Below are 13,034 nucleotides of genomic sequence, written 5' to 3'. Positions count from 1 at the left end.
TGTGCACAGTGTTCACTTCAACAAATGAGGTTCGAGTACACTGGGGATATAAAGATGAATTAACACAGGGCTTGGCCTTGGTCTACATACAGTGGAAGGTGGAAGGACACTCATGAACAGGTACTGTTGATATCCTATGATAGTGCTATCCACAGAGGCAAAGAGGAGCAACACAGATCAGGATACGAGGTCGCATGAACCCATCTTTAATAAGAGATGACCGTCAAGCTAATTGTGAAGTATGGTTGGGAAGGTATTATAGGCAGAGGACCTTATTTGAGCAAGGATGTCAAGGTTTAAAACAACACAGTCTGTGCAGGAAACCAGGAGTTAAAGGCTGATGAAGCTTAAAGTTCAAGGCTGCGAGCGCTGAGAGATGGGGATGAGATATAACCGGAGAGACTTCATGGAGGGTCTTGTCAGTAGCACCAAGGAGCTTTGTCTTCCTTGTATAGAGGGGAGTGATGGAGAAATGTGTGTGGAGAGAGGGAGGGAAAAAGTCCGATAAAAGACTCACAGAAAAGATAGACCAGTAGGGAGGCTGCAGTACCAGTTCAGTCAAAGTAGAGGATGGATGGGTGGAATTGAGACATAGTAAGGATGCAGATTGGCAGAGGTAATGATTGATTCCTTATAGGGGCTCTGGGAGATGGAGGAGGCTAGACATGACTCCCTGGATTCTTCCTTGGATGACCAAAAGTTTGGTTAATCACAATCTAGGTGTGAGCAGCAAGTTTGGCAGAGGCAGTGGTGAATTCCATTTGGGATGGGCTTTGATGTTCCTGTAACATCTAGGTAGACTATCATGCAGTTGGATATAGGAATAGGAAACTCAGTGGTAAGGCCAGCCCGGAGATAATAATTCAGGACCTAGGATATCAGCATGCCCTTAAGGAGTGTATTTGTTGCACTGTGCGGTGTGATCCAGTGGCAGGGGAGAATTGCTAACAGCTGTGGGAAGGGACATGAATGGCCAACTCGATCTGAAAGTATGAAGTAAGATTGCAAAGGAGAAATGGCATTTGTTCTGAGCCCTAAGGTATCATCAGAACTGTCAGTAGGATCCAAAGTAGGAAAAGACACTGGAGTCTAGGAAGAAGACTTGAAGGCATCTTGGGGACAGGGTGACTCTTCTCTCCAATACGTTTGATCCTGTAGGTTCTGTTTACCTCAGCACTGCCTCGTTTTGGAAAACTCCACTGGGTTTGTATTCTTTTCTATCTGTGTACCAACTGCACATTGAGGAGCCCATGGAAGATATTTGCTGAACATCCTCATGTTTCTGGGATCTAAACCTAGCGGATGTGCAACCCTTTCTTGCATTCCAGCGAATTATTTGCATTTCCTGCCTTTGCAGATCACAACGTTCTCCAGACTGCTAACCAGTCATGACTGTGAACTTTTAGAAACAGAAGTAATGGACAGGGCTCTGAAACTCACCATCCTGTCACTGCAGCAGTTTGACACCGAGTACTCCTTCCTCAGGGAAGTTCGGTGAGGGTCTCTGCCTTCCCCTCCCGTTCCTTTCCCTCCTCAGGATCCATCACTTTGTATTTCATATGTGTGGCTATGGTAACCACTGGTGTTCTCACCACTTTTGGTTAGTGAACCTTGAGGACATGTGACTCTGAAAAGGATGTCGTTAAATTCTCCAGGTGTCCTTCTCATCTCTGTTATCCTCTGCAAAAACAGCCCCCTCTGAATCCAGCATCCTTATGCCTCATTGGGAGGCATTTATTGGGGCTTTTTTCTTTCTCCACTGGATTGTCTACCCACCTTACTTGCAGAGGAAAATCCCACCTGAATAGTTTTTCTATATACCCCTTCTATTTCCCATCACTTTGGAGAATATTATCACCAATTTTTAGGACAGAAAACTCACTTGGATAATTTCCTTTTTCTTTCAGAAACTGCTTAGCTCACAAAGCCAGCTATAAAATCCTCATTATTCAAACAGATTTTGAAGATGGAATTCACAGTGCTCAGCTCATCGCTTCAGCAAAGTATGTTTTTGTTATTTTTCTCGGAAACTACGTAGGAAACTCCAAATTTATTCAGGAGCTCCTAAAGAATTTCTTCCCTGAAAACTGTATAGTATCAGAATGAACATAAAAATAAGAATAAAAATTATTCTCCCTTTTTATTCCTCTAAATGTGGACTAGAGAAACAAAGAGAGAAAAGGCTCATAACAACACAAAAATAGCCAAATGCAACAAGTGTAAATAACAGAATATTAGCAGGATATAAAAGAGTATCCTTGGAACATATGTTAGCAGACATAATTTGGTCATTATTCATTTTAAACTACATGATATGAATTTATTGCAAGTTTAAGGGCCATAATGGTATTTAAATGCTTTCAGTTGTATTTGTTGGGCAGCTTTATATTGTTTGTAGGGGAAATTTGATACTTATAGAATTAACTACGTTCCCTTATTACTTGATGTTTAAGTAAAAGTAATTTCTGGACCTTCTAAAGCATTGGAAACCATATTTCATATCTTGGTTGTCTTTGGCCATTGATTGTCTGTTCACAGAACTCTGTTTCTTGAAATGGAAAGGTCCGCCAGCCTTACCTTAGTAGCATCAGAGCAAGCCCATCAAGGATTGTAAGATAGGGTTCCTGACCAATAAAAAAAAAAATGCCATTTCAAAGCAGAGGGATGCAAGAATGGGGGAAAGAGATGAGCCTACTTAGAGAGGTCTTGCTCCCATTCTCTTGTAAGAGAGGGTAGCAAGCTTGAGGGTATGAAATCTATTTAAAGCTAAAAAAATGTGAGATGGAACTTGACCGCTCCGAGGACACCCTTCAGGCATTTTACAACGTCCATTTTGTTTATTTTCTTGGGTTTTGTTTGATTTATTTTGTCTTTGCTTGTTTGTTTTTAAAATAGGTATTCTGCTATAAATGAAATCAACAAGATACAAGGAAATAAGGACTATGTCTTAGTCTATTTCATCACAAAACTGTCCCGGATGGGAAGTGGAACGTCCTATGTAGGATCCCATGGAGGTAGGACCAAAATATTAGTGAATATGTTTGTTTAATGATGTTTAAGTTGTTTCTAATTTGGCCCTATGATGTACAGAGTCTGACATTGGAACATTAATATTAATCTCAACAATACTTTTTTCAGATACAATTGAGATTTCTTACTGCTGATTAATGCAAAAAACACTCCTCTTTGGACTGGCTGTTCCGACATATAGCACTTCTTTCATCACTTGTCGATAAACACTTGATTAATCTCTGGTTCCTCACCTTTTACTATGTGGATAATGCAGAGAGATAGTTCCAGCTAACAGTGTTATGAATGCATGGACACTTTATGCCTGCTTCTGGGGTGGGGAAATGCTATCTTAAATCTCTCTCTCTCTCTTTTTTTTTCCTGAGGAATTAGCCACCAAATATTTATTACACAGGCACACCTCGTTTAATTGCACTTTGCTTTATTACACTTGACGGATACTGCGTTTTTTACAAATTGAAGGTTTGTGCCAAGTCTATCAGTGCCATTTTTCCGAAAGCATTTGCTCACTTCATGTCTCTGTGTCATATTTTGGTAATTCTCGCAATATTTCAAACATTTTCATTATCATATGTTCTATGGTGGCGTGGGATCAGTGACCTTTGATGTTACCACTACGACTAGCTGAGGGCTCAATGAGGGTTAGCATTTTTTAGCAATGCAGTATTTTTTTGGTTGTTTTATGTTTTTGTGTGTGCAATACAGTATTTTTTAATTAAGGCATGTACATTGTTTTTTGAGACATAATGCTATTGCACACTTAATAAAATACAGTATAATGTAAACATAACTTTTATAGGCACTGGGAAACCAAAAAAATTGTGTGATTCGATTTATTTTAATATTTGTTTTTTCGTGATGGTCTGGACCTGATCCCAAAGTATATCCAAGGAATCCCCTGTATGAAAAAATTAGTATTCTAGAAATAGGCAACAGTTTACTTTAATAATTTCATAGTTAATGGGGGGCAAAGCTTGCCATTGTCTCACACCCCTCTACTAATTATGATACAGCAAGTTTAATAACAAATTTATAAAAGAATCACAAGCCTTCTTCAAACACTTTTTTACAAGGTAGTCATTTCAGTTCTTAAAACTGATTTTTATGCTAAAGTTGCTAACAGCTGTAGCATGACATCTACATGGTTCCTGTGTATATTGAAGGAATTAGACTTCAGGATACAAATTGTTCATTCCGCAGTGCGTTGAAACATAGGGTTGGTAGTGTATCCCTGCTTATGACTGACAGGAAGAAACCAGAGGAGACAGGGAAGCTTCTGGGGCTTGTTTTCCCAGGGCTGTGGCAGTCTGTACACATCGACGACCTCCGGAGATCCACAGTCATGGTTTCGGACGTGACTAAATTGCAGGACGTGGCCATCAGCCAGCTGTTTAAACCAGAAGATCAGCCTGAGTGTGAGTGTGGAGGAAAGGTCCTCGGGGAGACAGGATGGTGGGAGTGGCTGCAGGGAGGTGTGTGCGGCGGTGCGATTGGAATGGGCTGCCATTCCCTTGGGTCCAACACCTGCCCCTCGGCAAGAGCTCGGGACATGTTTGCTGAACTGAGCGATGATGAATTGAGGGCACTGTCTGCTGCTTTCCAAGGCCAGGAGAAGACAGTATTTCCACAGGAGAGGTAGGTCTTTGCAGGTGCCTGTGGAACATGTCAGATTCTGTCTGCCCTGGCTCCCGGATCAGCCATCCGAGCCCAGGACGGAGGTTCGGGTTGCACTGATGGACCACATCCAGTGGGCGAACAGAGGCTGATCTGCATGACTGACGGCCTGTCCTTTGGGGACCCTCCCCCGAGCTGTTGCCAGGGAAATCCCGTTGGTTAGAGCCCCAGCACGCCACGTAGAGGCTGTTGCCAGCGCTCCCCTTCCACCTCTGAACAGTAACTCCATTGTTTTGCTTCTATGCAGTGGACGTGGAACACAGGGCCCAAGACGATGGTGAGGAGGTGATGGAAACTGAGGTGGCTACATCAGGGGAAGTGGCAGAGGTGGAAATGGAGACAGCAAGTTCTGAGGCAATGGACAACGCGACCCCTGGACCAGGAAGTGATGTGAGCTCTTGCTCTTTCTAGTCCTCTGAGCCTCCGTGCTGTTGGGCTGCCCTTCCTTAGACTTGTCTGAGGAGTGGACTCAGCTGTCCAGGGCTTAGCCCAACGCTCCTCCCCCTGCCACTGCAAGTGCAGGTGAATTACCAGTACCAGATCCGACCTTGGCTTTTCCTGGTGTCCCCTGGTCAGTTTCTCCTCCCCCTGCCACTGCAAGTGCAGGTGAATTACCAGTACCAGATCCGACCTTGGCTTTTCCTGGTGTCCCCTGGTCAGTTTTGCTCGGTCCTTGACCACTGACGGGGTCCCCAGGCACACGGGATCATGTTGCAGTGGTTTCCTTTTTTTTTTCTTTTTATGGCTGTACCACGTGGGTTGTAGGATGTTAGTTCCCTGACTAGGGATTGAACCCAGGCCCACAGCAGTGAAAGTGCCGGAGCCTTAACCACCGGACCGCCAGGGAATTCCCTCACAGTGGTTCTAAGGGGAACTTGGCAAGGGCACGTGGCGGGAGCTTGGGCAGGAGGAACACTGTGCCCCCTGCACATAGGCGCTTAGACCTTGTCTCCCATGTGCCACCTGGCTTCTCCTGACTTGTAAGTGACAGAAACGGAAGGTTTGATTGTCTCTGTCGACAGACGCAGATCCTGGACACCACCAGGCTGCTGAGAAGCTGTATCCAGGGCGCCGTGGGCATGCTCAGAGACCAGAACGAGGGTTGTCAGCGCAGCATGCGGAGGGTGTCCATTCTCCTCAGCCTCCTAGACGAAGATGGCAAGTACAGAGGTGTGGGGCCCCTCTTGCCTGCACCCCAGCCTGGGCTCCTTCTTTGGACCATGAATCATCCCCCCGCTGCCGCTTTCTGTGGCTCGCAGAAGCAGCTGGCCCCCTGGGAATCGAAGTGCACCTCCGGGATTTCTGTAGACCTGGCCTGCCCAAAGGAAACGGGCTTACCCTCCTGCTGGGGCAGGTCAGGGATGCAGAGCCTACCAGTCGGTGCCCGGGGATGTGCTGAGTGCCCATCTGCTCTGCTTCTCCATAGCCGCTTTCTTACGGGTCACCAAGATGCGCCTCTCTGTCCTTTTAAAGAAGCAAGAAGAGAACTACATCTACAATGTGAAAGACTGGGTGGTGAGGGAAGCCTCCAATCAGGACGCTCTGCAGGAAGCCGGCACGTTCAGGTACTGCCGTGAAGGGAAACCAGGGCTGGCTGGGGGGTGGATGCATTGCTCTTCCAGCCGAGGAGACGCTTCTTTCCAAACCTCTGAGAAATTCAGAGCTGTCAATATTTTTTCCCCAGAGCACAAGATGGTCTGGGTGGCAGTTACATGGGGTTTGCCAGACTCTTTTCTCTACTTTTGTGTGAGTTTAAATTTTTTCATAACACAAAACAAAACAAAACAACCCAGAACATCTGTTCTTGTTGGATGTAAACTTGTACCAGCATGTCCATTACCATAGAAATGGGTGCCTTTTTAGGTTAGTAAATTAAGGGAGGGAAGCGAAGTTGTTTTCCCAGGCCTCCTGCGTGAAGTTATTTGATAACTACAAAAAAAAGACCCAGAGTATTCATTTGTTGTCCCTGGTCCTTTTTCTGCAAAACTTGACATTGTTTTCAAGACTAGCCCATGACAACCTTTGTGGCTGAGGCAGGGGGCATTTGCTCTGGATCCCAAATGGAAGATTCCACCCGCCCCTGTCGGCAGGGTCGTCTTAGACCTGTGACTTCACCACCCTGGCCCTCAGTTTCTTCATCTCTGAGAGGAAGGTTAACTCATGCGGAGGCTTGGATTCAGCAGGGGTGTGTCGCCTTCATGCCATTGGCAGGGGGGACACGTGGGAACATCCAGGGTTAAATGGACCATGTGAGCTTATTGATGCTGGGTTTGTGACTGTAGGGTTTTTCTGCTTCTATGTTTTTCTGTAGTTAGCCTTCATTTCTTTCCTAATTGTACCTTCTGAAGGAACTTTATAAGATTAGATTTGGACCTAGAATTATTTTTATTTCCCTTGGTTCCTCTGTATGGATTTTACTAAATGCTTGTTTTTACATAAATGCTTCTTAAAATCTGTATTTTCAATGTACCCTTGACACCACCCCTTCACTTACTGAACTTCCCACATTTGCCAGTGTTCAAAGGGTGTTCATAGTGGCAAGGGTGGCCCCACTTGTCACTGCTCTGCTGTTTGCTCTGCGTGAGGACTGGCCTCCTTGCACTCAGGGGCCGCCATGGGATCCGACCAGCATCTGAGTCCAGGTGGAGCTCTGGGGCCTACTGGCCCGTTCTCACAAGGCTTTGGAAGCTAACTGCTCACCCTCCATGTGTTTTGGATTTCAGTCATTTGCCCTCTTGGCATTAAATAATCCAAATTGGGATAGTCTTTACACAGTCAGCCCTCCATATCCTCGGGTTCCAAATTCACAGATTCAACCAACTGCGGGCCGAAAATATTCGGGAAAAAAAAAATCCAGAAAGTTCCAAAAAGCGAAACTTGAGTTTGCCACATGGTGGCAGCTGTCTGCATAGCATTTACCTTGTATTTACAACAGTTGACGTAGTGTTGACTTTGTATTAGGTGTTATAAGTAATCTAAGGATGATTTAAAGTGTAAAGGAGGATGTACGTAGGTTATATGCAAATACTACACCATTTTATATAAGGGACTTGAGCGTCCTCAGATTTTGTATCTGTCAGGGTCCTGGAACCAACCCCTTATGGGTATGGAGGGATGACTTTACTAGGGTTTTTCCAGCACCCAAAGTCTGCATATGTGACCAGGTACAGCTTCCCCCATTTCTCCCTGCAGCCAGCTTTTACCTTCACTCTCACAGTTTTCTGCACATTTCTGGTTCAATATTTTTAAAAAGTATTTCTTTTTCTTTTCAAAATGGAACATGCATTTTTCTCCCCAATATTAATTACCTAGTAGTAGATTTCTTTGGCCTTACCATAAGAATTTTTAAATTACTTAAGTTTATTTTTATAAAATAAAATATATAAAATATATTTTATTACTAAATATAATTGTACGTGTATGAGTTAATAAAAGCAGTCAAGTTTATATATGTGTGTATATACGTATATATAAATATTCAGATCTAATGTACAAAACCATCAACAATGAAAACTAAGTTCTAGATAAAGATATGCTTTCTTGTTTAACGTACCTGGAATGAATTTACTTTGGTCTCTTTATTATATTCTATTCCCAACTGATTTTTTTTTTCTTAAAATAACATTTTTTTCAAATGAATTTGGTCATTCTTTTCTTTATTTATAGAGCCTGGATGACTTGTTCTGGAAAACAGCTATATAACAAAATAAAACAAATACTACTTGGCCTTTTCAACGAACTAATTCCAGTTTATTAGAGGTAGAATTAAGGACCTTTCCAATTCTGCCTCTAATCTTATTTCGATTTGTAAGTCTTTCTTCTAGTCCTTAAAAATGATGTAAAAAAAACATGAAAAACACAGCTACAGTGTAGGAGTAGTAGAGCAGATGTTTTGTTACTGCCAAGAAGGCACAAAATGTGAAAAGGATGCAGGCATCCCAGTGTGATCTGTGGTCCCTCAAACCTGAGCAGGCCTGCTTCTCTCCCAAACATAGGCAGACCATCTGGAAGCGGGTCCAGGGTGCTGTGACTCCCCTCCTGGCGAGCATGATATCTTTCATGGACAGAGATGGCAACCTCGAGCTGCTGACCAACCCACATTCTCCGTCCTGGGCAAGAGATCTTTGGATGTTTATTTTCAGTGACGTTAAGCTTCTGAACATTCCTCTTGTGGCAAATGATACGAGGTGAATAGAAGACTTTCTTTTCATGGGAAGGGAAAAAAACCCATAACATAGCAACAAACTTAATAGGCTCTCCCAGGTGTTTGATGAAATATAGTTATGGGTTTTAGAATCACATTTAAGTTGGCTGTTTTTGTAGCCTGAAGGGTCATGGCATTACAGTAACAAAAGTTGACGCGAGTTCTGAGAAATACTTGTTTCATTCTCGGCTTTCCTCATTTCCCTGTTCTCAGAGCACCCTTTGCAGTTAAAATGGCCACTTCCACCTCGTCTACACTGGCGAAGCTGCACGTAGGAGAGCGTTTGTGTTGATTTTCCTGCTCCTCCTGCCAATGGCGGGAACCACAGAGCCTATCCCTAGACCCGATCTTGTGTAACTCAAGCTCAGCTGGCCTGCCAGAACCTTCCTGTTTGGATTTCAGGGGGCTTCGATTCTCTTTGCCTAGGTATAGGGTAAGGGTGGGTTCAGACACCACCAGACTGGTTCTGCCCAAGACTTCAAGCAACCTACTTAACCCCTTCCAGCCGTGGTTTGTTTTTGTTTTGTCTGTAAAACCAAGAGATAACATAAGATCATCCTTGAGTTCCTTTATAACATAAAGGTGAGCTGTTCAATAGACCAGGGAACTGTCTTTGTAGCCCACTAAGCCTCCCAGTTCTTAAGGATGGAGAGGAATTGGCATCAGGAGTGGATCTCGTCTTGTGTCTTGAGCGGCGTCTCACTAACCACATTCTTGGTCCTTGTTTGGCCGATTGCAGGTCTAAAGGGGAGATGTCCTACATCATAGTGCAGAACTACATGAACCTCTCAGAGGACACTTCCAACAGTGTCCCATTTAGCTGGAGAATCAAGGACTATCTGGAGGAGCTGTGGGTCCACACTCAGTACATCACGGGAGATGAAGGTGAGCCCAGTGATGGTGGGAGGGGACGTGTTCTGGCAGGAGGAGACCCTGCTACCCGTCATAGGTGGTCACCCCCATTCTGAGTTCCCTGGGCAACTAAGGCACCAGGACTCAAGATGTCCCCAGCTGGGCCCTTCTCAGCAACTGCCAGTGACCAGAGTAGAGTAATACCTTTGCCCAGACTGAGCCAAGTGTCCTCCTGAGTGTCCTCCATCAGTGTCCTTCTGAGTCACAGGGCACCTTGCTCTGTTGTCACGTGCCAAGTAGTCTGGCCACAGACATTCCAGGAAAACCAGTGGTCACATAGCACTTTTGGGAAAGTCATCTTTCATACATGAAGTAATCTTTTCACAGTTTATGTATAGTACTGCTTTTTAAAAATACAGGACAAAGATGGTTACTAGACTTGTAATCATTTCATAAGGTAGGCAGATGTCACATCACTGAAACTAACATAATATGATATATCAGCTATATTTCAATTTTTTTAAAAAAGGAAAGATTTCTTTAAAAAATACTGGTCAAAATACTTGAAGATGAACTTATTTTTCTAGGTAAGCATTCTGCCACTCTTTCTGAACAAACCTGAAGCAGTCTCTCTCCTGAAGAGAGAGTATTTCTCTTTCTCATACCATATCCTAACTGACCCTCCTTTTCTATAATAGCATGTGACTTGGGGGCCAGCATCCCATCCACTAGGCGGCAGATCTTTTTGATTTGAGCAGCATATGATCCCAGCCCCTGGAGGGCAACCCACTCATTCCTGGTTCGCTTGGGTCCGGGGTTCCCAAAGCACATTATGACTTGGTAGAACCTGGGGTCTATCCCAGGTTGTGTTCTCTTTGGGGCTGGCTAGGCTTTTATGACCGGAATGGAACATTCCTTCTGACTTTGTTTCTGTTATTCCACTGAGAAGATATCTAAAGTGTCCAGAAATGATGATAAAAAATGATGATTAAAAAGGCAGCCTTATTAGAACCATGTCCATGTCCCTGTATTCAGCGGGTAAGGGGAGTCATGGTCAACATCCTCACCCCAAGCCGTTCTCCATCTCCCCCCTCACCCACCCCCGGCAGGACTGGCAGAGAAGTTAGTGGAGCTCTTTCAGCAGACCGCACTGGGCAGGTTTCTTGCTCAGCTCACTGTAGACCAGCGGCAAGAACTTCTTCAGTGCTACCTGAAGGACTTCCTTCTCTTGACCATGAGAGTGTCCACTTGGGAACAGTTAAACGTGAGTACTGACTCGGGGGCAGGGTGAGGCTGGTATAACATGGACAAGATGCCAACATGGGAAACTTTTCCTCAACTCCTGGAGCTGTAGTGTTCGTGGAACAGAATGCGGTCCAAGAGGACAGTGGTATGAGAAAATGCCACTGACACCCTCAGAACTCTCGGAGCTGGATGCTTAGCCCATTGACCAGCGCCCCTAAAACATGGAGCTTTTATTAACAGGAAGAAGACCTCCGATTTCCTGTGACACCTTCTTTTTAAATGTTTAGTTTTTCTTGAAGAAACTTAGGTAAATATTTAACTGATCACAGCAAGGTAATAATAATGATATTAACTAAAATTTCAATGGAAATACTGAAGATTTCAAACTTCAGTACCTAAAAAAGGAAACTGACAGATTTGAGGAAAACATACTTAACAGCCAACATGATTAAGGGTTAATAAAGTATTCTTAGGATACAATAAGAAAATCTCCTAATTTTTAAAAATGAGTGAAAGTTAGAAATTAACTATTAACAGAATAATTATACAGGTGTCCAGAAAACACTGGAAAAAGTGCTCAGCCTCACTAGTAAATCAACAAGGCATGAACAACTTTTAGATACGATCTTTACTTGCTCTTGTGGCAAAACTGGTTTTTAAAACAGCCAGGAGTTCCTCCACTGCCAGTGGCGGTGTGAACGGCGTGGTGCTTCTGGAAAACCATCTGTCGGGATGAATGAAAAACTTCACAAAATCTGAACTGGCGATTCTGTCCTGAGAACGTTGTCGGAGACGTGGACAAATATTTTATTCACGGGAATGTTCTTTGCAGTTTTATTTCTAAAAACAGAAAATTAGAAACAATGTAATTGTCTTAAAATAAGGGTTGGACAAATATTTGTACAGCCCTTTGACTGGTTAAAAACGATGTCTTCGAGCATGCTCGTGATAGAGAAATGCTTGTAATGTAAAGTGGAAAAAAATCAGGAATACTCTGTGACCCTGATTTGGGGACCACAGGGAGAAGAGGTATGGATCACAAACGTCTAGAAGGGACGACACCAAAAAGTAAACGAGGGATACTAATAGTGTGCATGGTTTTTAATTTTCTTTTTTGTCATTTTTGAATAGTTCCGGTTTCCCACAAGGAAGGTGTATCTTTTTTTAAAAAAATAATTTACAAGTATATAGTAAAAGCTTGTTTCTCATCCCAGGTTCTGCAGATGGCTCTGGGGTCCTGCATCAATCAGCTGAAGGCAGGAAGGCCAGCGGAAGAGATCTCCTTACCATCCGTGCACCTTGCCTACCAGCATTTCAGGAGCCGGCTACAGAACTTCTCCAGGATCTTGACCATCTACCCCCCAGTTCTACAGAGCCTTACAAAAGGCACCTGGAACCACAGCTGGGCCGGACGTGAGATGGTATGGCCCCTCTTAGGGACATCACGTGCCTGCAGCCAGGCTTGGCTTCCTCAGGCGACTGGGCGGTTGCTCCTACTGCCGCCCTGGGAAGGGAAAGCTTATGGACCACATTCCAAATGGAAAAAACATCTTCATGGGGCACACATGTCAGTGTGGCTCCTCAGTTAGAACGCATCTAACTCATGCTTCCTAGATCCCAAGACAATGAAAGGTGAAGCTACAAGCCTGGAACACAAGAACACACTGGGCTAACAGCCAGGGCCTCCGACTCAATGGTTAGAGCAGCCCAGTGGGGGTCAGGGGACAGGCTGCTCAGTCACAGGCCTGTTCTCTGCCCCCCAGAGTCTGGATGTGTTCGCAGCGGTGGCCTGTGCTGAAATGCTGACAGAAAACCTCCTGAAGCCCAGTCCGCAAGCTTGGTTACAGGTGGTGAAGAATCTTTGCATGCCGCTGGAGCTCCTCTGCTCAGATGGGTACCTGCAGGGCAGCGTGATGGTAACCGTCATCAGGGATGTCAGGTGAGATCCAGGAGTCCCGGGCACGTGAGAGAGAGAGCAGATGCGCCTGCCACAGGAAGTGGGCCTGTCCTCGTTCATCCTTTAACGTCT

General features: G+C 44.5%; 1 protein-coding gene across 8 annotated transcripts in view; it reads left to right on the top strand.

The window, feature by feature from the left end:
• The window catches only part of RNF213 (ring finger protein 213), a 111,863-nt gene that overhangs the window by 67,791 nt on the left and 31,038 nt on the right, over positions 1 to 13,034 (top strand). For 7 of the 8 annotated variants that reach the window (XM_029212153.1, XM_029212154.1, XM_029212155.1 and 4 more), the window contains 12 exons: positions 1,358 to 1,494; positions 1,908 to 2,003; positions 2,896 to 3,014; positions 4,326 to 4,445; positions 4,952 to 5,094; positions 5,727 to 5,874; positions 6,131 to 6,269; positions 8,700 to 8,891; positions 9,648 to 9,793; positions 10,870 to 11,024; positions 12,220 to 12,426; positions 12,769 to 12,944. In XM_029212153.1, coding sequence (XP_029067986.1) covers positions 1,358 to 1,494; positions 1,908 to 2,003; positions 2,896 to 3,014; positions 4,326 to 4,445; positions 4,952 to 5,094; positions 5,727 to 5,874; positions 6,131 to 6,269; positions 8,700 to 8,891; positions 9,648 to 9,793; positions 10,870 to 11,024; positions 12,220 to 12,426; positions 12,769 to 12,944 — 1,778 coding nt within the window. The remainder of the gene's footprint in view (positions 1 to 1,357; positions 1,495 to 1,907; positions 2,004 to 2,895; positions 3,015 to 4,325; positions 4,446 to 4,951; positions 5,095 to 5,726; positions 5,875 to 6,130; positions 6,270 to 8,699; positions 8,892 to 9,647; positions 9,794 to 10,869; positions 11,025 to 12,219; positions 12,427 to 12,768; positions 12,945 to 13,034) is intronic. The other variant, XM_029212156.1, reaches the window with a different exon arrangement.

This window comes from Monodon monoceros, unplaced genomic scaffold (assembly GCF_005190385.1).
Source record: "Monodon monoceros isolate NGI ecotype Baffin Bay Population unplaced genomic scaffold, NGI_Narwhal_1 Super_Scaffold_9, whole genome shotgun sequence".
Taxonomy (NCBI): domain Eukaryota; kingdom Metazoa; phylum Chordata; class Mammalia; order Artiodactyla; family Monodontidae; genus Monodon; species Monodon monoceros.
The sequence above is the reverse complement of the archived record's forward strand: the minus strand, read 5'-3'. Positions and strand labels throughout refer to the sequence as shown.